The sequence below is a fragment of the Salvelinus fontinalis genome, chromosome 14 (assembly GCF_029448725.1).
Source record: "Salvelinus fontinalis isolate EN_2023a chromosome 14, ASM2944872v1, whole genome shotgun sequence".
Lineage (NCBI taxonomy): Eukaryota > Metazoa > Chordata > Actinopteri > Salmoniformes > Salmonidae > Salvelinus > Salvelinus fontinalis.
In genome coordinates, this window is record NC_074678.1 from 153,333 (window position 1) to 181,304 (window position 27,972).

General features: G+C 44.0%; 2 protein-coding genes across 8 annotated transcripts in view; one reads left to right on the forward strand and one right to left on the reverse strand.

The window, feature by feature from the left end:
• Nucleotides 1–7,759, forward strand: part of kifap3a (kinesin-associated protein 3a) — a 43,617-nt gene extending 35,858 nt beyond the window's left edge. For 2 of the 7 annotated variants that reach the window (XM_055943683.1, XM_055943685.1), the window contains one exon: nucleotides 3,418–7,759. In XM_055943683.1, the coding sequence (XP_055799658.1) occupies nucleotides 3,418–3,538 (121 nt within the window). In that variant the 3' untranslated portion in view covers nucleotides 3,539–7,759. Of the gene's footprint in view, nucleotides 1–3,319 lie in introns of all 7 variants that reach the window. The other 5 variants (XR_008761884.1, XR_008761886.1, XR_008761885.1 and 2 more) reach the window with 5 other exon arrangements.
• A 111-nt stretch (nucleotides 7,760–7,870) lies between these two features.
• niban1a (niban apoptosis regulator 1a) overlaps nucleotides 7,871–27,972 on the reverse strand; it is a 33,975-nt gene continuing 13,873 nt past the window's right edge. The window contains exons 3-14 of the mRNA XM_055943682.1: nucleotides 23,950–24,078; nucleotides 22,739–22,859; nucleotides 21,378–21,542; nucleotides 20,832–20,947; nucleotides 20,050–20,154; nucleotides 19,798–19,960; nucleotides 15,788–15,975; nucleotides 15,430–15,576; nucleotides 13,132–13,242; nucleotides 12,916–13,023; nucleotides 12,591–12,702; nucleotides 7,871–10,985 (exon numbers count right to left, since the gene is read on the reverse strand). Of these exons, the coding sequence (XP_055799657.1) occupies nucleotides 9,574–10,985; nucleotides 12,591–12,702; nucleotides 12,916–13,023; nucleotides 13,132–13,242; nucleotides 15,430–15,576; nucleotides 15,788–15,975; nucleotides 19,798–19,960; nucleotides 20,050–20,154; nucleotides 20,832–20,947; nucleotides 21,378–21,542; nucleotides 22,739–22,859; nucleotides 23,950–24,078 (2,877 nt within the window). The 3' untranslated portion in view covers nucleotides 7,871–9,573. The remainder of the gene's footprint in view (nucleotides 10,986–12,590; nucleotides 12,703–12,915; nucleotides 13,024–13,131; nucleotides 13,243–15,429; nucleotides 15,577–15,787; nucleotides 15,976–19,797; nucleotides 19,961–20,049; nucleotides 20,155–20,831; nucleotides 20,948–21,377; nucleotides 21,543–22,738; nucleotides 22,860–23,949; nucleotides 24,079–27,972) is intronic.

Genomic DNA, 27,972 nt, shown 5'->3' on the forward strand with positions numbered 1-27,972 from the left:
GTAGATGGGGAGGAGACTTTAACAGGCCTAATATGTAGTGTTGAACACATTTTTAGTTCCTCTACTTCATATGCTGTTAAAATGATGAATAGTTGTGGAAATGGAGAGTTTATTGAGAGTAATTTGTCTTATTTATTATCGAACATCTCCTTGCGTGCGATAAAGCTCGTGTTGAAGGTTTTTTCCTGTGCAAGTATGTTTGTGTTGGCTGCTGTTGAGAGGCTTGCTGGGGAGAGTAGATAGAATGCCACAGTTATTTCAGACTTTAGATGGAGGGAGGGAGGGAGGGAGGGAGGGAGAAACAGAAAGCAAAGAGAGAGCTACGGAAAGGAACAGAGCGAGCGCATACAAGGCTTTTTTCTCAGCTCTTTGTAACTGATATCTTTTAAATATACTGAGCGAGCTGGGGGAATTGGCGTCTGTGAGAGTGTTTTAATTTGGCCAGTGTACTCCAGAGTGATCCAGGTTAACACAATAACCAAAGCCAGCTCCAGCGCTTATTTTAAACTAGGTGTGAAACATGGTGTGAATGGGGTCTTTTAAATCATTTTAATACAATCACTGTTATTTGTATAAATATGATAACAAGCTATTTAATATGAACTGTATAAAATGTCTCTTGTCCCGGGTCGTTGAGAGAGAGTGGCCCAATCCTCTGAAAATGAAAATAAGTCCCAGCAGCCTCAACGGGCCGAGCGCCGCAGGCTGAGCGAGGGCGCCGTTCGTGTCACCGCGTGGAAAGAGAAGTGTCTGGGTTTCACTATAGGTGCACAACAACGTGTGATTGGAGAGTTTCTGACCCCCTCGACACGCAGACGGGCGAATCAATGAGTGCTTTGAGAGGCTGTCAGTGAGTGACAGCAAGGAGAGTGAGACAGAGAAAGAGGGAGGGAGGAGGAGCTGATTATTTAGCCCTTGAGCAGTGGGTAGCTGTAACCTGAAGAGTGACAGCCTGGGGAGAGATCAAAGCATTGTGGGGTGAGAGCGAGGGCCGGAGAGAGGTGAGGCTGGAGGAGACAGACGTATGTATGGGCTTGGAGGGAGCAGAGGGTCATGGGAGCAGAGGAAAAGGCCTGATTCTCTTCCTGTGCACTACGGCTCCGCCCCCTGTAGAATGTGTCCCCAATGCCTCACCCCTACACCCTCATCCCGGCTTCACTGGGTCCTGCAGGGCCAGGCTGGGAACACTAGGGCCCTTTGTCTGCGAACACAACCCTCCCTCTTAAAATGTCACAACACACGCGCCTGGAATGAGGTGAGAGACGAGCTGATTTATGTCTCACATCACTGTATGAGGAAGTGCGTGAGGGAGTTGTTGATCAACTGGTCCTCTTTATTGTAATGTGGTCATTTGAACCTTTCCTCCACAACCCTACCACCAGAACCAGAATCCAGGCGCTGACCTGAGGTCCAGCTGTGTCTCTGTTTCTCTTTCTCCTCGGCCCAGGGTGTAGTCAGACAGGCAGGACAGCTATCCAGGCAGCCTGTGAGGCAGGCAGGCCAGCTATCCAGGCAGCCTGTGAGGCAGGCCAGCTATCGAGGTAGCCTGTGAGGTAGGCAGGCCAGCTATCGAGGCAGCCTGTGAGGCAGACAGGCCAGCTATCGAGGTAGCCTGTGAGGCAGACAGGCCAGCTATCGAGGTAGCCTGTGAGGCAGACAGGCCAGCTATCCAGGCAGCCTGTGAGGCAGGCAGGCCAGCTATCCAGGCAGCCTGTGAGGCAGCCTGTGTTACTCAGAGCTCCAGTGTTTCTCCGGGCTCTTTTAGCCTCTCAAATCCCCCCTGACAGCCGTAGCGTGCGGAAAGGAAAAATACATATTTCTGCCCAGTGAAGGAGGGAGGGAAGGGGAAGAGGAGGTGCAGGGTGCGTAACTGATCGCTGGAAGTGATTTGGGTTAAAAACAACACGTAATTATGGCCGCTCGCAGGGGCAAAGCAAACAGGTCGTATTTTAGAGAGCTAGAGGATGTCCGGCCCGGTCGGGCAGCGACTGACTGCGTATAGACCAAGAGAGAGGGGGAACGAGCAGGAGAGAGAGAGAGAGGGGGGGAACAAGCAGGGTGGAGGGGAAGAGAAGGGACATGCTGTCGTTTGTCGAGGGGTTAACTCACTCTGTCTAGTTAACTAACTCACACCCAGTCTGAGGTAACGAGACGGTCGGTTGACCCGACCACACAGCTGAACATTCAGACCAGCTGGTCAGAGAAGAGAGACGACCGACCGTGAAATCGGACAGCTTTTCCTCCTTTGTATCCACACCCCCATGGTAACTGATTTATACAGTTGTATTCACATCCCCATGGTAACTGATTTACACAGTTGAATCCACACCCCCATGGTAACTGATTTATACAGTTGTATCCACATCCCCATGGTAACTGATTTATACAGTTATATCCACATCCCCATGGTAACTGATTTATACAGTTATATCCACATCCCCATGGTAACTGATTTACACAGTTGAATCCACACCCCCATGGTAACTGATTTATACAGTTGTATCCACATCCCCATGGTAACTGATTTATACAGTTGTATCCACATCCCCATGGTAACTGATTTATACAGTTGTATCCACATCCCCATGGTAACTCATTTATACAGTTGTATCCACACCCCCATGGTAACGGATTTATACAGTTGTATCCACATCCCCATGGTAACTGATTTATACAGTTGTATCCACATCCCCATGGTAACTGATTTATACAGTTGTATCCACACCCCCATGGTAACTGATTTGTACAGTTGTATCCACATCCCCATGGTAACTGATTTATACAGTTGTATCCACATCCCCATGGTAACTCATTTATACAGTTGTATCCACATCCCCATGGTAACTGATTTATACAGTTATATCCACACCCCCATGGTAACGGATTTATACAGTTGTATCCACACCCCCATGGTAACTGATTCATACAGTTATATACACCCCCCCATGGTAACTGATTTATACAGTCGTATTAACACCCCCATGGTAACTGATTTATACAGTTGTAGCTACAGCCCCTTTATCATTCCCCAAACAGGCCGGCGTTGCTGGGCGGGTGGAGGGACGGCAGGTTAGACATATCTGGCCGTTGGCCTCCTCTGTACTGGAACTGTGTTTTGACATTTAGCTGTTTTATGTAGTTGGCTGCAGCTAGATGTGCCCTGTCACAGAGCTCCAGTGTTATGGCAGAACATGTATTAGGTGAGATAAATATTGCATGAAGTTCTATAATGAGCTTATATTTGACCTTCCATTATACTATGACCCCTTCTCTTCTTCCATGTGTTCTGGTTGTGTTGCTGAATGGTTCACTGTCTCAGAGCGCCACCTTGTGGTATCTGAACCCATCTCACATCATGTGGACTCCTGTCTGTGGGGCTGACACATACAGTAGGTGTGCGTGTTTATGTCCCTGCAGTATGAATATGGATATGTTTGGGCAGTCGACGGTGACCCCTGGACAGCGACCCGCCACGGTCTACGGCATCCGGCCAGACGAGCAGTTCTTCTACAGCTACGCTGGTGCAGCTTCCAGATGAACCAGGTTAACTTCACTATACCACACAGACTGACTGCAGCTTCCAGATGAACCAGGTTAACTTCACTATACCACAGAGACTGACTGCTGCTATATCCCATCTAGCCAGGTTAACTTCACTATACCACAGAGACTGACTGCAGCTATATCCCATCTAGCCAGGTTAACTTCACTATACCACACAGACTGACTGCAGCTATATCCCATCTAGCCAGGTTAACTTCACTATACCACACAGACTGACTGCAGCTATATCCCATCTAGCCAGGTTAACTTCACTATACCACACAGACTGACTGCAGCTTCCAGATGAACCAGGTTAACTTCACTATACCACACAGACTGACTGCAGCTATATCCCATCTAGCCAGGTTAACTTCACTATACCACACAGACTGACTACAGCTATATCCCATCTAGCCAGGTTAACTTCACTATACCACAGAGACTGACTGCAGCTATATCCCATCTAGCCAGGATAACTTCATTACACCACAGAGACTGACTGCAGCTATATCCCATCTAGCCAGGTTAACTTCATTACACCACAGAGACTGACTGCAGCTATATCCCATCTAGCCAGGTTAACTTCACTATACCCCACAGACTGACTACAGCTATATCCCATCTAGCCAGGTTAACTTCACTATACCACACAGACTGACTGCAGCTATATCCCATCTAGCCAGGTTAACTTCATTACACCACAGAGACTGACTGCAGCTATATCCCATCTAGCCAGGTTAAGTTCACTATACCACAGACTGACTGCAGCTATATCCCATCTAGCCAGGTTAACTTCACTATACCACACAGACTGACTGCAGCTATATCCCATCTAGCCAGGTTAACTTCACTATACCACACAGACTGTCTGCAGCTCCAGATGAACCAGGTTAACTTCACTATACCACACAGACTGACTACACCTATATCCCATCTAGCCAGGTTAACTTCACTACACCACAGAGACTGACTGCAGCTTTGTCCCATCTAGCCAGGTTAACTTCACTATACCACATAGACTGACTGCAGCTATATCCCATCTAGCCAGGTTAACTTCATTACACCACAGAGACTGACTGCAGCTATATCTCATCTAGCCAGGTTAACTTCACTATACCACAGAGACTGACTGCAGCTATATCCCATCTAGCCAGGTTAATTTCATTACACCACAGACTGACTGCAGCTATATCTCATCTAGCCAGGTTACCTTCACTATACCACACAGACTGACTACAGCTATATCCCATCTAGCCAGGTTAACTTCACTATACCACACAGACTGACTACACCTATATCCCATCTAGCCAGGTTAACTTCATTACACCACAGAGACTGACTGCAGCTATATCTCATCTAGCCAGGTTAACTTCACTATACCACAAAGACTGACTGCAGCTATATCCCATCTAGCCAGGTTAATTTCATTACACCACAGACTGACTGCAGCTATATCTCATCTAGCCAGGTTACCTTCACTATACCACACAGACTGACTACAGCTATATCCCATCTAGCCAGGTTAACTTCACTATACCACACAGACTGACTACAGCTATATCCCATCTAGCCAGGTTAACTTCACTACACCACACAGACTGACTGCAGCTATATCCCATCTAGCCAGGTTAACTTCATTACACCACAGAGACTGACTGCAGCTATATCCCATCTAGCCAGGTTACCTTCACTATACCACACAGACTGACTGCAGCTATATCCCATCTAGCCAGGTTAACTTCACTATACCACACAGACTGACTGCAGCTATATCCCATCTAGCCAGGTTAACTTCACTATACCACACAGACTGACTGCAGCTCCAGATGAACCAGGTTAACTTCACTATACCACACAGACTGACTACACCTATATCCCATCTAGCCAGGTTAACTTCACTATACCACATACTGACTGCAAATATGTCCCATCTAGCCAGGTTAACTTCACTATACCACACAGACTGACTGCAGCTATATCCCATCTAGCCAGGTTAACTTCACTACACCACACAGACTGACTGCAGCTATATCCCATCTAGCCAGGTTAACTTCATTATACCACACAGACTGTCTGCAGCTCCAGATGAACCAGGTTAACTTCACTATACCACACAGACTGACTGCAGCTATATCCCATCTAGCCAGGTTAACTTCACTATACCACACAGACTGTCTGCAGCTCCAGATGAACCAGGTTAACTTCACTATACCACACAGACTGACTACACCTATATCCCATCTAGCCAGGTTAACTTCACTACACCACAGAGACTGACTGCAGCTATATCTCATCTAGCCAGGTTAACTTCACTATACCACAGAGACTGACTGCAGCTATATCCCATCTAGCCAGGTTAACTTCATTACACCACAGAGACTGACTGCAGCTATATCCCATCTAGCCAGGTTAACTTCACTATATCACACAGACTGACTGCAGCTATATCTCATCTAGCCAGGTTAACTTCACTATACCACAGAGACTGACTTCAGCTATATCTCATCTAGCCAGGTTAACTTCACTATACCACAGAGACTGACTACAGCTATATCCCATCTAGCCAGATTAACTTCACTATACCACAGAGACTGACTGCAGCTATATCCCATCTAGCCAGGTTAACTTCACTATACCACACAGACTGACTACAGCTATATCCCATCTAGCCAGGTTAACTTCACTATACCACAGAGACTGACTGCAGCTATATCCCATCTAGCCAGGTTAACTTCATTACACCACAGAGACTGACTGCAGCTATATCCCATCTAGCCAGGTTAACTTCACTATACCACAGAGACTGACTGCAGCTATATCTCATCTAGCCAACTATGCTTTGTGGTCATGAAGGAGTATCAACACTCCTGTATGTTCAATAGCACCTTGGTATCTCAGCTGATCTCTTCTAGTGCTGTAGTCCAAACTCTAGCAGTAATGTTGTTGCTGTTTTATTGAATGAAAACATCACATCTTAAGCTACCTAAGTGATGTTGTTGCTGTTTTATTGAATGAAAACGTCACATCTTAAGCTACCTAAGTGATGTTGTTGCTGTTTTATTGAATGAATACATCACATCTTAAGCTACCTAAGTGATGTTGTTGCTGTTTTATTGAATGAAAACGTCACATCTTAAGCTACCTAAGTGATGTTGTTGCTGTTTTATTGAATGAAAACGTCACATCTTAAGCTACCTAAGTGATGTTGTTGCTGTTTTATTGAATGAAAACGTCACATCTTAAGCTACCTAAGTGATGTTGCTGAAAAACAATATTTGTCATTTTGTTTTTAGCTTTTATTGAAATATTATACATCTCAATGTTCACTACAAGTATGTATTACTGTAGCATAATACAACAACACAAACTGAAGATGAATGAACTGAATTATTAAATTATACATTCATGCTATATGTTGTACTGGGGTTCATTGTTTTTCTGATCAATGCTACTTTCCATAGAATGTTTTTTTCCCCTTCAAATTCCAGAAGGTTGGTTGGTATGGCACAGTCTTATTGTCTTAGTCCACTAACTGCATGCTGTAACAGGCCATTTTATAGATGACTTCATTCTGGAGACTGACAGTTGAGATGTTCTCCATCTTTTCTGTCTTTGCAGTCTCTCTCTCTCTCTTTCTGTCTCTCTCTCTTTCTCTCTCTCTCTCTCTCTTTCTGTCTCTCTCTCTTTCTCTCTCTCTCTTTCTGTCTCTCTCTCTTTCTCTCTCCCTCTCTTTCTGTCTCTCTCTATCTCTGTCTCTCTCTCTTTCTGTCTCTCTCTCTTTCTGTCTCTCTCTCTCTCTCTCTCTCTGTCTCTCTCTCTCTCTCTCTTGCTCTCTTTCTGTGTGTCTCTCTCTCTTTCTGTCTCTTTCTCTCTCTTTCTGCCTCTCTCTCTGGCTCTCTCTCTCTTTCTGTGTCTCTCTCTCTCTTTCTGTCTCTCCTCACACCACTGGATAGTATTACTGAAAATGTTGTGTGTGGAGTCAGGCACTGAATCGCATCTGAATTGTATTTTGAATATAACTTTTTCACTGTACCTTTGTTAGTGGTGGAAATACTTTTTGAATTTGTACAAACATTGAGTGATTGTTTATTTACCTGTTATTTTTTATATGAATGAACAATTAGTTAGGTTGATCTCATTGCACGTGGTGCTCATCAGAACTATCATAAAAGCATTTTTCTGGGGCCAATATTTCAAATAAAGTGTTGAAAACGGACTCTGATTGTAACAGTTAATTGCTTGTGATTGAATTGTTTTCAGCTAGTTGTGTGCACCATAACCAGAACTATTCAACTTCAGTTCTAATGGAAGACAAACACACAGTAAATGTGTTGTATTTGTTTTAAAGTCAAATAAAAGGTTATTTGATGTATTTTCCCAACACACAAGCAACGGACAGCTGTCTTATTTTTGTAGACTTCATACTTAATTTTACAGTATATTTTTCAGACTTGAATATACATAGACAAATCCGCATAGCCCCTTCACAAAATGACTGTGTAACATGTCATGTATGAAAGCACAGGCGCTGTTTCAACACGGCCATTAGTCATTCGGGAATAAAGTCACTGGACCAGTCTCCATAGCAACCACGTCTATTGGAAATAGGTGGTAATCATTCTTCATGGAAACAAGGCAGTAGACACTAGGAAAGAACCGTAGCACCTCATCTAGTGGTATGTTACTGGTACTTGGTGGACTAGCTGGTGATTGAGTATGAGCATGCATAACCCTCTATATGAACTGATGAGAAAAATCCTTCAGCAAGTCAAAGCACACAGAATAGAACTTATCTTCCTCCATATGTGGAACCATCCCATTGCTACTCAGACCCATTCAATATATGGCAGTGCTGTTGATTTTAAAATGTAACACAAACGCTGTCTGAATCATCTACAATCTATGCATATTCATACGTAGGGACATAGAAGATATTTATTTTTTTAAACACACAATGACAAGTGGAGATAGTTACACACAATTGCAATAGTCAATTTGATGTGTACCAAATTAATTGGCTTTTTCTTGGTCCCTAACTTGATATTCTATTTATGCCCATATCTCACTACATTAATCTTCTCACAAACACAATTGTATATGTTCATATTTTACCAATCTGCAATTTTATGGAAGCGTGCAGTTTTATGCTTGTGTAACAGTTGTTTGTACTTGATGGCGAGGGTAACCTCAGTCCGTGTAGTGTTTGTACTTGATGGCGAGGGTAACCTCAGTCCGTGTAGTGTTTGTACTTGATGGCGAGGGTAACCTCAGTCCGTGTAGTGTTTGTAGTTGATGGCGAGGGTAACCTCAGTCCGTGTAGTGTTTGTAGTTGATGGCGAGGGTAACCTCAGTCCGTGTAGTGTTTGTAGTTGATGGCGAGGGTAACCTCAGTCCGTGTAGTGTTTGTAGTTGATGGCGAGGGTAACCTCAGTCCGTGTAGTGTTTGTACTTGATGGCGAGGGTAACCTCAGTCCGTGTAGTGTTTGTACTTGATGGCGAGGGTAACCTCAGTCCGTGTAGTGTTTGTAGTTGATGGCGAGGGTAACCTCAGTCCGTGTAGTATTTGTAGTTAATGGCGAGGGTAACCTCAGTCCGTGTAGTGTTTTTAGTTGATGGCGAGGGTAACCTCAGTCCGTGTAGTGTTTGTACTTGATAGCGAGGGTAACCTCCGTCCGTGTAGTGTTTGTACTTGATGGCGAGGGTAACCTCAGTCCGTGTAGTGTTTGTACTTGATGGCGAGGGTAACCTCAGTCCGTGTAGTGTTTGTAGTTGATGGCGAGGGTAACCTCAGTCCGTGTAGTGTTTGTAGTTGATGGCGAGGGTAACCTCAGTCCGTGTAGTGTTTGTAGTTGATGGCGAGGGTAACCTCAGTCCGTGTAGTGTTTGGGTTCGACAACAGCGAGGTTATAGACCATAACGTTTTCATACTCCTCACAATTGCAGTGATTTAAAGAATGGGGTCCTTGTCTTCATTTATTCTCTGTGTGATATCAGGCACCTCACTGGCCACCCCTCCCTCATATGTTATCACTACCTGGGTAGCGCTGGACCATCTTCCTCCACTTCAAACACCGCCACCACCAGGTCCCGGATCTCTTTCACACAGTCCACGGCCCGGGGAGCAGGCTCAGCGGGCTCCACAGCCTGGAGGGCTTCTTTGGTGGGTTCAGCAGCGAGGGTGGCCTGGGAGTCTGGCTGGGGCTGTGGAGGGACTACATTCAAATTGGCTGCTGATGCTACGATGGAATAAGCACCAGCAGTGACTTCAACGCTAGCTTCTCCGTTAACGCCTCTTATTGCTTCAGAGACCGGGGGCTCGCTAGGGGGAACGGGCTTACCCTCTGATACTTCTACAGGGGGCTTGGTGGCGATACCGACTGGTGTTTCACTCACGCTGACCTCTACTGCAAGGTTAGAGGTCACAGAAATGCTACACTCCACTCCGTTGCTCTGCGACACTTTGACCTCATCAGTGGGGGCTGCTGCTCTCGTGACATCATCATCACCAGGGATCTCGATGTCTGAGGGGGCAGACTCGCTCTCTGTATCATCCCCATCATCTGGGAGAGCGGAGGATGAGGCTGGCACATCCTTGGTCTCTGCTGCTGCAGCAAGGCTGGCGTCTGCTGGTGGTGCAGTTACAGGCTGCTCACCACTAGAGGCCGCTACTGGGTCACTGTTAGGAGGACCGCTTTCACTCTCAGCCTCTGTCTCAGTAGTGGGGATTGTGAGTGAAGCCATGTGCTCTGCTACTGAATCTTCAACAGCTATAGGGTCAATGACAGCTACAGGCTTGACAACACAAACAGGGACAGGGGAAGGGTCAGGGACAGGGACCGGACTGGGGGAAGAGGCTTCGCTTTGTGCTACTGTAGTTAGTACGCCCATTACTACTGTCTTCTCCACCTCCACAGCATCTCCAGGGGTGGGTGTTTTCTCTGTCTCTGTCTCAGTTAGGACAGGGGTCTCCACTTGAGCTGTTTCAGTTGGTTCAGACATGTCCTCCACAGGTGTCTCATGTGTACTGACTGTGTTCTTCACCTTGACTAGCTTCTCCACTGGAGCTGCAACAGCAGGTGCAATACTGGTCCCCAGGGCCTCATTCTCTACTGTGTCCCCTGACACCGCCTTCACCTTGTTCTGCTCTGCCTTCAACACGGCACTTGGGGGGTCCCCCTGTACAACCCCAACGAACGCCAGACCGTTGCTCAGGTCAGGAGAGACAGGCTGGGCTGGTGCTGGTACCTCAGCCTGTGGCTGGGTCTCAGGCTGGGTCTGGATAAAGGTAGAGGTCTGGAGATGTGTGGGGGAGAACGGCACCCTGGCTGGGCTGCTGGGGGTGGATGGGATGGAGAGGAGACTGGAGCGGCTGGTCTGGCTCAGGGGGTCCCTGCTGTCTGTGAACAGGTTGTGTTTCTTTAGGCTGACTGCGTCCTTCACCACTGCAGAACAAATAGATAGAGGTTTAGGTAACAATATTAACATTAACAACAAGAACAACAACTTCATTAACAACAACAACATCGTTATCAACATCATTAACAACAACATCATTAACAACAACAACATTAACAACAACATGAACATCATTAACAACAACAACAACATTAACAACATCAACAACAACATCATTAACAACAACAACATCATTAACAACAACAACAACATCATTAACAACAACAACATTAACAACAACATGAACATCATTAACAACAACAACAACATTAACAACATCAACAACAACAACATTAACAAAAACAACAACATCATTAACAACAACAACATTAACAACATCAACAACAACATCATTAACAACAACAACATTAACAACATCAACAACAACATCATTAACAACAACAACAACAACATCATTAACAACAACAACAACAACAACAACAACATCATTAACAACAACATGAACATCATTAACAACATCAACAACAACAACATTAACAAAAACAACAACATCATTAACAACAACAACATTAACAACATCAACAACAACATCATTAACAACAACAACAACATTAACAACAACAACAACAACATCATTAACAACAACATGAACATCATTAACAACATCAACAACAACAACATTAACAAAAACAACAACATCATTAACAACATCAACAACAACATCATTAACAACAACATGAACATCATTAACAACATCAACAACAACATCATTAACAACAACATTAACAACAACATCATTAACATTGACAACAACATTGACAACAACAACCTCATTAACAACAACAACAACATCATTAACAACAACACCATCCTTAACAACACCATCATTAACAACAACATTGACAACAACACCATCATTAACAACACCATCATTAACAACAACATTGACAACAACACCATCATTAACAACAACATTGACAACAACACCATCCTTAACAACAACATTAACAACAACATTGACAACAACAACAACCTCATTAACAACAACATTAACAACAACAACAGTATTAGCAACAACATTGACAACAACAACAACATAATTAACAACAACAACATTAACATCAACATCATTAACAACAACAACATTAACATTAACAACAACACCATCATTAACAACAACATTAACAACATTAACAACAACACCATCATTAACAACAACAACATCATTAACAACAACAACAACAACATTAACAACAACACCATCATTAACAACAACATTAACAACAACATTAACAACAACATTAACAACAACATTGACAACAACAACAACATTAACAACAACACCATCATTAACAACAACATTAACAACAACATTGACAACAACAACCTCATTAACTACAACATTAACAACAACACCATCATTAACAACAACATTAACAACAACATTGACAACAACAACAACATTAACAACAACAACATTATTAGCAACAACATTGACAACAACAACAACAACAACAACATTAACAACAACAACATTTGTGTAGGTGAACAGAGAGGGTAATGCCTGAAATATGCCTTACATTTGAGTAAGACGAAAGTAATAATTGTCTTATAAAGTAATAACTCTGTACCTTTGCTGACTTCCTTGTCTAGACTCTGCAGCAGAATGCCCTCAAATATATTCTCCACGTGGACAAAGTTGGAATAGTCTGCATCAATGAACTGTTCAAGACCCTGCAGCTCCTAAAGACACAGAGACAATTATTTCCATGGGCTGTGATTTTCTAAACAGTCATGACTTTTAAGGATAATAAAAAGATGATGAAAACGTGTGTGTGTGTGTGTGTGTGTGTGTGTGTGTGTGTGTGTGTGTGTGTTTTACTATACTTGTAAATACCAAAAGTTGTGTGTGTGTGAGTGTTATGGTAAAGGGGACAGTGTGTGTTATTGACTGACTGTTTTGCAGGTTGGGGCCAGGTTCTTCTTAATGTGAGGTAGAGTGATCCCCACCAAGGCCTCCTGAAAGATCCTCTTCCTCACTGTGCTGCTGTCGTAATCATATTGCTGTAACACACACACAGGTAATTAGCATATAAAATGTATTTTGATCAGCGTTTGTCTCAGTGAGTTCCTCTTAATTAACAGATGTGTAGTGATGGATAAAACGCGTACCTTGAGCACCATGTGCCTGGACTTCTCCATGGCAGAGCCTACATTGTCTGTGCTGTTTTCTTTGGCCTTGTAGAGTAGCAGCTCAAACGAGTACGCTGCGTTTTCAATCAGCTGAAATGGGGCACAGGGAGGAAGTTAGCCTCAGTGGCACCGGTGAAAACAAACAAAGAATAAACTGTCTGCCAGAATCTCATCTTGGTTAAATGACCCGACTGGTGCCTTAAAAAGAAAACTTAGAAAGAGTTAATGAACAGTAAATGCAAACTTGCAAACTTTAAGCTGATGAGAAATGACAATGCTGCAGTTAAAGATACAGAGTGAATTACTTCTCTACCCTGATTTCTACCCACAACTAAAGAATTATATATGAGACAATTGAGTGTGTTGTTGTCGTTGCCCCCCCCCCCCCCAACAATGACATGTTCACAACTCCTGATCTCTGCAAACAGTTTTTACGATTATTTACAGGAAAGATAGAAAACATTATATCCCAGATTGACAGTAGCCGACACTATACCAGCATTTCTGGTCACGAGGCAATTCTGGTCCAACCTCTCCTTAAAAAGTCATTGTTCCCACTTTAGCGGAGGCTACATTCATGTTAAACGCTGCATATGTCGGCTCAATCAGAAATGACCTTCACATTTCTATTACGGAATCTGTCACGCTTCAGCTTCACTCACAGAGAACCCTCAGTTCCACTGCTATGCAAATGACATGCAGCTTTATTTACCAATCAGACCCATTGACCAAGCTAGCGTAGCTACCCTTCACCAGTGACCATGCTAGCGTAGCTACCCTTCACCAGTGACCATGCTAGCGTAGCTACCCTTCACCAGTGACCATGCTAGCGTAGCTACCCTTCACCAGTGACCATGCTAGCGTAGCTACCCTTCACCAGTGACCATGCTAGCGTAGCTACCCTTCACCAGTGACCATGCTAGCGTAGCTACCCTTCACCAGTGACCATGCTAGCGTAGCTACCCTTCACCAGTGACCATGCTAGCGTAGCTACCCTTCACCAGTGACCATGCTAGCGTAGCTACCCTTCACCAGTGACCATGCTAGCGTAGCTACCCTTCACAAGTGTCTTGCTGACATCAAATGTTGGATGTCTCACTATTTTCTCCATTTAATGATATTAAATGAGGTTGTTTTATTTGCCCCCCCCACCCCCACCCCCACCTTGCTAGAACCCAAATTGTAAATAACTACCAATGTAAAGCCTACGGCCAGAAACCTTGGTGTCTTCTTTGACCCTGACCTTAACCTCAAGCTGCATGTAAAAAAGGTTGTCGTGTTTAGCTTTTATCATCTAAGAAATATAGCTAAAGTTCAGCATTTTATTTCAGTCACTGATCTGGAGAAAGTTATACTGTACATGCTTTTATTTCCTCACGCCTAGATTACTGTAACTCTGTCTCAGTTAGAAATCACTCCATCGTCTACAGTTAGTTCAAAATGCTGCAGCTCGGCTTTTAACATGCAGCAGGAAATGGAACGATATCAGACCTATTTTAGCTTCTCTACATTGGCTACCAGTCACTTTTAGAAAACGTTTTAAAATGTTATTAATCACGTTTAAGGCCAGGTTTGGTTTATTTCTCCGATCTAATATCTCCCTATGAGCCAAGACACAGCCTGATACCCTCTGGCAGGGCAGTATTGACCAGTCCAAAGTCTAGGTTGAAAACCAAAGGAGACCAGGCATTTACTGTACCATTAGAGCCCCTAGACTCTGGAGTGGTGTGCCAGAGGAGATCAGGCTTGCAGATTCAGTGTCTCTTTTTAAATCCCTGTTGAAGACGCACTTTTATAAAGATGCTTTTAATGTATGATTCCAATGTATGATTTGAATTAGCTATATTTTTTTAATTGTCCTTCCTCCTGTATTTATTTCTTTGTTGGTGTTTTTTTTTTTTTTGATGATGTGAAGCACTTTGTCACTTGTGTTGAAAAGCGCAATACAAATAAAGTTAATATTATTATTATGAACTTGGAGCTCATCAATGAATAACACAACTAACTGTCCATTACTAGTTAGATCATCAGTTAGGGCATCAGAGTTAGATCTAGTTCTGATTGATTCCCAACAACTGACACGTTGTGAGGAGTATTGATGTCTGGAGAAGGTCACTTAGAGAGGACTGACAGAGAGCAATTTATGATGATTGATCTCGAACCAGTACTGACTGGACTGGACTGGACTGGACTGGACTGGACTGTCTGTCTGTCTGTCTGTCTGTCTGTCTGTCTGTCTGTCTGTCTGTCTGTGTGTGTGTGTGTGTGTGTGTGTACCTGCTGCAGGTCTATCTGGGTGCTGTGGACCAGATTGCTGATGTTGGAGAAGCCAAAGCGTTCCTGCAGGTCATGCAGCTGGTCGTGGAGAGAGTTGATCCTCTGGTAACAACTCAACAGGTTGGGCTTACTCAGCTTAGCCAGGGCCTGGAGAGAGGAACGGAGGAAAGGAGAGGGGGATGAGAGGTAAAAAATGAATGATGAGGATGGGAGATAGGAAGGAGTGTGGAAAAAGGGGAGGAACGGAAAGGAAGAAATGGGTGTGAATGGGATCAGCAGAACCTCCGGGTTTGACGGTAAAGGATTTGAGAAACGATAGCTCGGACAGGATTGTTTAAGGAGGAGAGGAAGTCCGCACCTGCTTGAGTTTGTCGGTAACGCCGCCCTCCTGGAAGTCCTGACACAGTTGGTCCATCTGGTTGTCACTTAGGAGCCGTGCCTCCTGGAACCCTGAGCTGATTGGTCCCATGAGCTCCTCCAGTATGGAGGCCAGGTAGGGCTGCACGCCCTCCGAACAAAACTTCTCTGCTGGCTCTGATACACTGGCTACAGGAGGAGATAATCATTAGCTACTCTGATACACTGGCTACAGGAGGAGATAATCATTATCTACTCTGATACACTGGCTACAGGAGGAGATAATCATTAGCTACTCTGATACACTGGCTACAGGAGGAGATAATCATTAGCTACTCTGATACACTGGCTACAGGAGGACAGAGATAATCATTAGCTACTCTGATACACTGGCTACAGGAGGAGATAATCATTATCTACTCTGATACACTGGCTACAGGAGGAGATAATCATTAGCTACTCTGATACACTGGCTACAGGAGGACAGAGAGAGTCATTAGCTACTCTGATACACTGGCTACAGGAGGAGAGAGATTAATAGATATAGTGCGTTCGAAAAGTATTCAGACCCCTTGACTTTTTCCACATTTTGTTACGTTACAGCCTTATTCTAAAATGGATTGAAATGTTTTTTCCCTCATAATTCTACACACAATATCCCATAATGACAAAGCAAAAACAGATTTTTACAAATGTTTACAAATGTGTTAAAAATATAAAACTGAAATATCACATTTACATAAGTATTCAGACTCTTTACTCAGTACTTTGTTGAAGCACCTTTTGCAGCCATTACAGCCTCAAGTCTTCTTTGGCACACCTGTATTTGGGGAGTTATTCCCATTCTACTCTGCAGATTCTCTCAAGCTCTGTCAGGTTGGATGGGGAGCGTCGCTGCACAGCTATTTTCAGGTCTCTCCAGAGATGTTCGATCGTGTTCAAGTCCAGGCTCTTCCTGACCACTCAAGGACATTCAGAGACTTGTCCCAAAGCCACTCCTGCCTTGTCTTGGCTGTGTGCTTAGGGTCATTTCATCAAGGATCTCTCTGTACTTTGCTTCGTTCATCTTTCCGCTTGATCCTAACTAGTCTCCCAGTCCCTGCCGCTGAAAAACATCCCCACAGCATTAAATGTCAGGAATTGGGAAAAACCGAGTTTAAATGTATTTGCCTAAGGTGTATGTAAAGTTCCGACTTCAACTGTAAATAACCTGCCATGTTAGCCTTTCCAAATCTTGTCCAATCAATTGAATTTACCACAGGTGGACTCCAATCAAGTTGTAGAAGCATCTCAAGGATGATCAAAGGAAACAGGATGCACCTGAGCTCAATTTCGAGTCTCATAGCAAAGGTTCTGAATAATTATGTACAGTTGAAGTTGGAAGTTTACCTTAGCCAAATACATATAAACTCAGTATTTCACAATTCCTGACATTTAATCCTCGTAAAAAGTCCCTGTCTTAGGTCAATTAGGATCACCACTTTATTTTAAGAATGTGAAATGTCAGAATAATAGTAGAGAGTGATTTATTTCAGCTTTTATTTCTTCCATCACATTCCAAGTGGGTCAGAAGTTTACATACACTCAATTAGTATTTGGTAGCATTGCCTTTAAATTGTTTAACTTGGGTCAAACGTTTCGGGGAGCCTTCTACAAGCTTCCCACAATAAGTTAGGTAAATATTGGCCCATTCCTCCTGACAGAGCTGGTGTAACTGAGTCAGGTTTGTAGGTCTCCTTGCTCACACACGCTTTATCAGTTCTACCCACACATTTTCTATGGGATTGAGGTCAGGGCTTTGTGATGGCCACTCCAATACCTTGACTTTGATGTCCTTAAGCCATTTTGCCACAACTTTAGAAGTATGCTTGGGGTCATTGTCCATTTGGAAGAACCATTTGCGAGCAAGCTTTAACTTCCTGACTGATGTCTTGAGATGTTGCTTCAATATATCCACATAATTTTCCATCCTCATGATGCCATCTATTTTGTGAAGTGCACCAGTCCCTCCTGCAGCAAAGCACCCCCACAACATGATGCTGCCACCCCCGTGCTTCACGGTTGGGATGGTGTTCTTCGGCTTGCAAGCCTCTCCCTTTTTCATCCAAACATAACGATGGTCATTATGGCCAAACAGTTCTATTTTTGTTTCATCAGACCAGAGGACATTTCTCCAAAAAGTATGATATTTTTCCCCATGTGCAGTTGCGAACCATAGTCTGGCTTTTTTATGGCGGTTTTGGAGTAGTGGCTTCTTCCTTGCTGAGCGGCCTTTCAGGTTATGTTGATATAGGACTCGTTTTACTGTGGATATAGATACTTTTGTACCCTTTTCCTCCAGAATCTTCACAAGGTCCTTTGCTGTTGTTCTGGGATTGATTTGCACTTTTCGCACCAATGTACGTTCATCTCTAGGAGACAGAACGCGTCTTCTTCATGAGCGGTATGACGGCTGCGTGGTCCCATGGTGTTTATACTTGCGTACTATTGTTTGTACAGATGAATGTGGTACCTTCAGGCGTTTGGAAATTGCTCCCAAGGATGAACCAGACTTGTGGAGGTCGACAATTTTTTTTCTGAGGTCTTGGCTGATTTCTTTTGATTTTCCCATGATGTCAAGCAAAGAGGCACTGAGTTTGAAGGTAGGCATTGAAATGCATCCACAGGTACACCTCCAATTGACTCAAATTATGTCAATTAGCCTATCAGAAGCTTCTAAAGCCATGACATAATTTGTTGGAATTTTCCCAGCTGTTTAAAGGCACAGTCAACTTATTGTATGTAAACTTCTGACCCACTGGAATTGTGATACAGTGAATTATAAGTGAAATAATCTGTCTGTAAACAATTGTTGGAAAAATTACTTGTGTCATGCACGACTTGCCAAAACTATAGTTTTTTAAAAAGACATTTGTGGAGTGGTTTAGAAACGAGTTTTAATGACTCCAATCTAAGTGTATGTAAACTTCCGACTTCAACTGTGAATAAAGTAATTATGTTTTTAATTTTAATAAATTAGCAAAAATTTCTAAAAACCTGTTTTTGCTCTGTCATTATGAGGTATTGTATGTAGATTGATGAGAAAAACAACTATTTAATCAATTTTATAATAAGGCTGTAATGCAACAAAATGTGTAGAAAGTCAAGGGGTCTGAAAACTTTCCAAATGCACTTTTTTTGTTCATTATATTTATTTCCTGGATTCTTGACATAGCTCACTCTAATATATCTACTGCTTTACATATCATTCTTAGTATTTCTTGCTTAAATCCTTTCCGGATGCACTCTACATGCCTCAGATCACAAGCTAGGGCTAGGTCAATAGAGCAAGACACAGTACGCTACTGAATCACACTTTGAGCTCTCTCTGGATTTCATTTATAGTGCTTCCGTTGTAATAAAACCAGAATATCAAACAAGTTAGCTTAAGTGCTGCTGTCTAAGTTGGATAATTGTAACTCATTTGATGGAGGGTATTGGCATGGCTCCTGTGTAAACTCTCTGTTTTAATGGAGATCAATATTGTATAAAGCCCAGTGTTCAGAGTTATCTGACCTGGTGAGTGGCATCTGCTGACTCAACAGAGACAGTCACTCTCACAGGGAGTCAGCTAGGTATCAATGTCAACAACACTGAAAATAACAAAACAATACGGGGATGAGTCTATAGTTAACCTGCCATGTTATCTCTCATGTGGATGCACAGACAGTATCATGTCAAGTAATAGAAGATAGCATTAGCATTAGCACTTTCCCTTTGATCTCAAAGCAGCTCTCTCTACCTACCTCAGCTGCTGCAGCCAATAAGTACTAATAACCAGGTCCCCCAAGCACACACAGATCAATCACAATGGAATGCTTCAAGTCCTCTGCCTGACTGGCAGCATCTTTGTCTTGCAGTGAGTGAGAGCTGAAAACCCCTGACTCTCTTGCTAAATTGACCCCTATATATGGTTATAGTATAGTGGTGGATTTGGGATTGATTCTCTCTCCAGTGTTAGCTAGTAGTCACCTCGAAGCTTTCCCTCCAGGTAGGTTCTAGAGTGAAGGATCAAGTCCATATCAGAACGTATCAGCACCTCCTGCTGGCAAGCTGCCGTCTTACACTCCTCCTTCAGAACAGACAGCCCTTCCAACAGACACTCCTGCACCATGATATAAGCTGCTTCTATTGTCTGTGGTGCAGAGGAGAGAGAGGTCAGAGGGTAAGGGTCTAAGATCATGTGTTGTAGTAGCTACTACAGAACAGAAGAGTATGACTCACAGCGAACCACACTCTCTTCCTCTCTGTCTTCTTGGCTTTCAGATGAGGCAGCATATCCTTCTCCAGAGACGGCAACAGCTCCTCCATAACCAAGTTGGCAAGTACCTGTACACACACACACACACACACACACACACACACACACACACACACACACACACACACACACACACACACACACACACACACACACACACACACACACACACACACACACACACACACACACACATGATATAATTGTGAACATCCTACCAAACAGTGTGTGCATATCAAACAGCTACAGTTATCCCCTCATAACCCCTGACAAACATGCAAACCAGTAAGAGATACTGCGAACACATTGTGAAACTACAAAACAAAACTCTCTGGGAACAACATCTTTACTCTTGACATTCCAGAACATTCCATACGGTACTAACTATGACGAGAGAGGTGTGAGCACACACACACACACACACACACACACACACACACACACACACACACACACACACACACACACACACACACACACACACACACACACTAATAAGTGAATGCGGAGGTGTGTGAGTGCAGTAGGACAATGGCAGCCTCCTAGCAGAAATACTTTAACTCAACTTCCTGGTAGTCTTTCCAGCTATTACAAATGTCCCCTGATCACACAATGGCCCAATTATACTGCCATCAACTAACAGGATGGAGATTCCTTTCCTATAGTGCCTTTAAAGGAGAGAGAGAGATGTTCAAGGGTATAAGTATTTGATGTGTGTTAAAAGCAGAATCAGGCTGTAATCTACCCTGACATCACTGCCAATCAGCATGTTCCAGGAGTCATAACGGCCCTTCTCTTGTCTGTAGAGGTGGACCGCCTTGAGGAAGGCCTGCACCTCCACCGTCTTCTTCTTTAGGAAGTCTGAGCGAGAGAGAGAGAGATGGAGAGAGAATGGTAGAAAGAAGAGTGTAAGACAGTGGAAAGAAATGTGTGATGCTTGTCTTTTAAGAAGGATGTCATGCCTGAGTTGTGTTCCAATTCCCTTCTTGTCTCCACAAAGTGTGCACTTACAAAACATTGGGTTGGTGAAAACATGGGCCAGAGGGAGCTTCCACCATATCCCATACACACGAGAGAGGGGGGTGAGTGAGTGAGTGCACACTTCAGAGGGAAGGGTAGAGAATTGGAGCGCAGCCCCGGGCTTAGTTCTACCTGAGCTTTGTGTTTGCTCTCCTCCCTCAGGAGACCGTACATGAAAATGTGATTTAAAATACACTTATGCATCTTCGCTTCAGTGCTGGTGTGGCGAGCCTGCTACCATGGTAACCGTTCGTTCTGGCTGGTTAGTTACCTTGGTTCTGGTGACGGATGCAGTCAGAGAGGATGGAGAGGAATGCATCTTGACGAGCCTCCTGTCGGAAGCAGAAGTAGTAATCTCTACGGTACGGAAGCCTGAGGTACACAGGGAACTGTCCAGGCATGCCGATTGTAGGAGGGGCAAACTCCTCCTTCACATCTGCAATGGAAACACACACACACACACACCATCCTGCTGGTCATACAGTACACACACACCTACACAATGTGATCTCAAACTACTGTTACACCCAAACTGGGAGGTCTAGCTATTAGTATCACACATATCATGCTGGGCCATAGCATGGGACTTATGACACTCACACACACACACACACACACACACACACACACACACACACACACACACACACACACACACACACACACACACACACACACACACACACACACACACACACACACACACACACACACACACACACACACACACACACACACACACACACACACACACACACACACACACACACACACACACACACACACACACACACACGTATGCATGCACACACACACGCCAGCCTGCCTGGTTTTGCTAGACAACTAAAGGAGCACGCTGGCTATTCCAAAGGATGAAACAGCTGATGATCAGGTCTGTATTTTTAAGCTATTAAGTGTTCATCTCTGGTGAGAAAATATATGATCAGATGTGCTACAGAACACAGTATTTATTTCCATCTGTGGCCGTCTTTTACAGAAGAGGTAACGCTGCTTCTCCCAAAGTAGCTAGGACTAAAAAATGAAAACCCACTCACTGTGCTCTCTACACGGCTAAAATAAGTTGAGGTGGGAGTTTGGGCAACAACAAAGTATATAGACTAAAATGTGGCAACTTTCAAAAGAAGTGTTCTGCATGGCAACAGAGACCAAATGAAATCCCAACAGTCAAACACACGCTGTATCAGTGTTCAGGTGTATTATCAGTCCGGTTTTATGAAGACTGGTTTCTCTATGCTTCTGTGTCCCAGTAGGCAGGTTTGAACAACCTTTGGGACAGACTGTATTTGCATTGGAATTCCACTGGACAAGTAGAACACCTAGAGAATCCATAGAGACTGAAATAAAGAGATTTGTCTAGTGAGTGTGTAATGTTGTGTAGCAACAGAGAGAGTTGTGTAACCTAACCTACACACTCACACTCTCCACACACACTATCTACAGAGTGTATATAGTCAGTATATGTCATAATATAGCTGGTAATAAAGAGACACAGCATCGGTCGTCAGATTTGATATCATTAGTCAGTTTTGTTAACTTACTGTAACTCAACTCAATGTCATACACACAAGTATGGATGCCCACAACGGACAACCTTCTGCATGATATACTCACTGTTGGTTTCCGAAACAGGGAAGCATTGGTCCACCATGGCCATGTACTTCTCCTCTGTGGTGAGCACAGTGCCCCCTGTTGGTAGCAACTTGTGGAGCGGGGGCACGCCCTTCACAAAGGTCTGGAACAGAACAGTCATTAGGGCTACTGAATCTTTTTCTGTTATTTATTTAGCTAAAGTATTCCTTTTCCGTATGCCACCTATTCACCCATTCAGATAAAATGTTGCCCAATTACTATGTCCTATGTCAGGGTTCCCCAATTGGCAACCCGTGGGCCCAAATATATACACTGCTCAAAAAAATATGCACATTTGTGGCCTGCTGGAGGTCATTTTGCAGGGCTCTGGCAGTGCACCTCCTTGCACTAAGGCGGAGGTACCGGTCCTGCTGCTGGGTTGTTGCCCTCCTACGGCCTCCTCCACGTCTCCTGATGTACTGGCCTGTCTCCTGGTAGCGCCTGCATGCTCTGGACACTACGCTGACAGACACAGCAAACCTTTTTGCCACAGTTCGCATTGATGTGCCATCCTGGATGAACTGCACTACCTGAGCCACTTGTGTGGGTTGTAGACTCCGTCTCATGCTACCACTAGAGTGAGAGCACCGCCAGCATTCAAAAGTGACCAAAACATCAGCCAGGAAGCATAGGAACTGAGAAGTGGTCTGTGGTCACCACCTGCAGAATCACTCCTGTTTTGGGGGGTGTCTTGCTAATTGCCTATAATTTCCACCTTTTGTCTATTCCATTTGCACAACAGCATGTGAAATTTATTGTCAATCGGTGTTGCTTCCTAAGTGGACAGTTTGATTTCACAGAAGTGTGATTGACTTGGAGTTACATTGTGTTGTTTAAGTGTTCCCTTTATTTTTTTGAGCAGTGTATATATATATTTTATTAGGGACATAAAAGACACCAGCAAATCAGCTCAAAGGGATTTTAAGTTTGGAAATCTGTTCCAAAGTATTCCCACGCATAAGTGATATATGTGATCGTATACAAATATAAGTAAGGTTTGAAATTATTATGTTTTTGTCAAATACATCTGTTTGGGCTTCTTGTGGTCAATTTGCAGTCTACAAATGATTTGTAATTATGTTCCAGCCCCCTGACCATCCGCTGAATAATAGTTTTTCCTGCATCTGAATCTAGTTGATCCCAGTCCTCTCTCATGGCTGTTAATAAGAGTGTCCTAAGAGCGTCCTGCTCACCTCAAAGCTGTCGTGACACTCCAGGCAGTAGTTGGCGCGAACCACCATGTATCTCTCCTTCCACTTCCGGGTATAATCAAAATGGAGGACCTGTTCCTCATACAGCACCTCCCCCGCCTTCGGAGGACCCTGAATCAACAAAGAGATGACGTCATGATGCCATGTCCATCTCCTCAGGGGTAATCAAATCAAAGTTTGAGGCGAAATGCTTATGTTACTTGCTCCTAACAATGCAGTAAAATGTCAAACAAGTATACAAATATTCAAAACGACAACCACAAGAAATTGTGAAATGTCGGGAACGAATCCAATTAACCCAAATAGCACTGTAACAGTAATCCAAATGTGATCTATATGATTGTACACCGTATGAATTTACGGAATAAATACTAAGAATGATATGGAAAGCAGTAGATATATTAGAATGAGCTATATCAAGAATCCAGTACACACAATACCCTGTAATGACAAAGCAAAAAACGATTTTTATACATTTTAGCAAATTTATAAAATAATAAAAAACTGATATATCACATTTACATAAGAATTCAGACCCTTTACTCAGTACTTTGTTGAAGCCCCAATGCTGAAACAGTCCCTTTCCTGTTTCAGCATTACACTGCCCCCATGCACCAAGCAAGATCCATACAGAAATGCTTTGTTGAGATTGGTGTTGAAGAACCTGACTGGCCTGTACAGAGCCCTGACCTCAACCCCTTCAAACACCTTTGGGATGAATTGGAACGCTGACTGCGAGCCAGGCCTAATCGCCCAACATCAGTGCCCGACCTCACTAATGCTCTTGTGGCTGAATGGAAGCAAGTCCCCACAGCAATGCTCCAACATCTAGTGGAAAGCCTTCCCAGAAGAATGGAGGCTGTTAGAGCAGCAAAGGGGGATGAACTCCATATTAATGCCCATGATTTTGGAATGAGATGTTTGATGAGCATGACTTTTGGTCATGTAGTGTATGTACATCGGGCAGCAGTCTCTAACGTGCAGGGTAGGGTATCCGGTGGTAGCCAGATAGTGACAGTGTCTATGGTTCAAGGCAGGGTACTGGGCGGAAGCCGGCTAGTGATGACTGTTTTAACAGTCTGATGGACTGGAGATAGAAGCTGTTTATCTGTCTCTCAGTCCCAGCTTTGATGCACCTGTACTGGGTCCGCCTTCTAGATGTTAGCTGGGTGAACAGGTCATGGCTCAGGTGTCTGAAGTCCTTGATGATCTTCTGGATGTTAGCGGGGTGAACAGGTCGTGGCTCAGGTGTCTGAAGTCCTTGATGATCTTCTGGATGTTAGCGGGGTGAACAGGTCGTGGCTCAGGTGTCTGAAGTCCTTGATGATCTTCTGGATGTTAGCGGGGTGAATAGGCCGTTGCTCAGGTGTCTGAAGTCCTTGGTGATCTTCTAGATGTTAGTGGGGTGAACAGGTCGTGGCTCAGGTGTCTGAAGTCCTTGATGATCTTCTAGATGTTAGCGGGGTGAACAGGTCGTGGCTCAGGTGTCTGAAGTCCTTGATGATCTTCTGGATGTTAGCGGGGTGAACAGGCTGTTGCTCAGGTGTCTGAAGTCCTTGATGATCTTCTTGGCCTTCCTCTGACACCGGGTGCTGTATACTGTATGTCCTGCAAGGCTAGAAGTGTGCCCCCGGTGATGCGTTGGGCTGACTGCACCACCCTCTGGAGAGCCCTGTGGTTGCGAGCGGTACAGTTGCCATGACAGGTGGTGATACAGACCGACAGAATGCTCTCGATGGTGCATCTGTAGAAGTTTGTGAGGGTCTTAGGGGTAACGCCACATTTATTCAGCCTCCTGAGGTTGAATAGGCACTGTTGCGCCTTATTCACCTGTGCATGCTGAGGAACTTGAAGCTTTTTACCCTCTCCACTGCGGCCCCGTCGAAGTGGATGGGGGCGTGCTCTCTCTGCTGTCTCCTGTAGTCCATAATCAGCCCCTTCGTTTTGTTGACTTTGAGGGAGAGGTTATTTTCCTGGCACCACTCTGTCAGAGCTCTCACGTCCTGCCTGTATCCTGTCTCGTCGTTGGTAACAGGCCTTCAACTGTTGTGTCGTCAGCTTGGAGAGCACTATGGTGTTGAAGACTGAGCTGTAGTCAATGAACAGCTTTCTTACATATTCCTCTTGTCCAGGCTGGATAGGGCAGTGTGCTGGGCAATGGCAATTGTGTCATCTATGGATGTGTTGGGGCGGTATACAAATTGTAGTGCGTCTTCTAGGGTGTCGGGTAAGGTGGAACAAAGGAGGCTGGTGCGAGGAGCTATAGGAGGATGGGCTCATTGTAATGGTTGGAATGGAATGAATGGAACGCAGACATGTGGTTTCCATATGTTTGATACCGTTCCATTTATTCATTTTCAGCCATTACAATGAGCCCGTCCTCCTATTGCTCTTCACACCAGCCTCCACTGAGGTGCAGGTGATTTGATCCTTAACTTGCCTCTCAAAGCACTTAATGATGACAGAAGTGAGTGCTTCGGGGCGATGGTAATTTAGTTCAGTTACCTTCGGCTTTCTTGGGTACAGGAACAATGGTGGACATCTTGATGCAAGATGGGACAACAGACTGGGATAGGGAGAGATTGAATATGGTCTGCACATACTCTGAGGACAGCTTGGGATGCCGTCTTAACCGGCAGCCTTGTGAGTATTAGCACGCTCAAATGTCTTACTCTTGTTGGTATCTGTACTGATGGCGCAAAAGTCACGACAGGGAGACATCGTGGAGTCTTACTCATGTTGGTATCTGTACTGATGGCACAAAAGTCATGACAGGGAGACATAGTGGAGTGGTAACGCACGTGCAAGCAGTTGCTCCCGACGCCACTTGGGTACACTGCAGCATCCACCAAGAGGCTCTTGCTGCCAAGGGAATGCCTGACAGCTTGAAATACGTTTTGGACACTACAGTGAAAATGGTTTGTTAAAGCAAGTCCCCTGAACTCTCGTGTATTTTCTGCACTATGCAATGATATGGGCAGCGTGTAACACTTTTACAACATACAGAAGTGCGCTGGTTATCAAGGAGCAAAGTATTGACACGTTTTTTTAAATTGAGAGACGAGCTTAAAGTTGTCTTTACTGACCATCATTTTCACTTGTCTGACTACTTGCACAATGACGAGTTTCTCACACGACTGGCCTATCTGGGTAATGTTTTTTCTAGCCTGAATGATCTGAATCTAGGATTATAGGGACTCTCCGCAACTATATTCAATGTGCGGGACAAAATTGAGGCATTGATTAAGAAGTTGGAGCTCTTCTCTGTCTGCATTAACAAGGACAACACACAGGTCTTTCCATTGTATGATTTTTTTGTGTGCAAATGAACTCAAGCTTACAGACAATGTCATATGTGATATAGCAAAGCACCTGAGTGAGTTGGGTCCGCAGTTACACAGGTACTTTCCCTAAACGGATGACACAAACAACTAGATACGTTATCCCTTTCATGCCCTGCCTCCAGTCCACTTACCAATATCTGAAAAAGAGAGCCTCATCAAAATTGCAACAAGCGGTTCTATGAAAATGTAATTGAATCAGAAGCTATTGCCAGATTTCTGGATTGGGCTGTGCTCGGAGTATCCTGCCAGGCAAATCGCGCTGTTAAGACACTGATGCCCTTTGCAACCACGTACCTATGCGAGAGTGGATTCTCAGCCCTCACTAGCATGAAAACTAAATACAGGCACAGACTGTGTGTGGAAAATAATTTAAGACTGAGACTCTCTCCAATACAACCCAACATTGCAGAGTTATGTGCATCCTTTCAAGCACAACCTTCTCATTAACCTGTGGTGAGTTATTGACCATTTTCGATGAACAAATAAGGTTTTACATGTAAGATGGTTAAACTAAAGAGCAACATGATTGATTATTTTTATATTATTGTATGTGCCCTTGTCCTATAAGAGCTCTTTGTCACTTCCCACGAGCCGGGTTGTGACACACATTCTTATGTTAAATAAATGTATCGTATAGTGTGTGTGTGTGGCAGCCTTACAA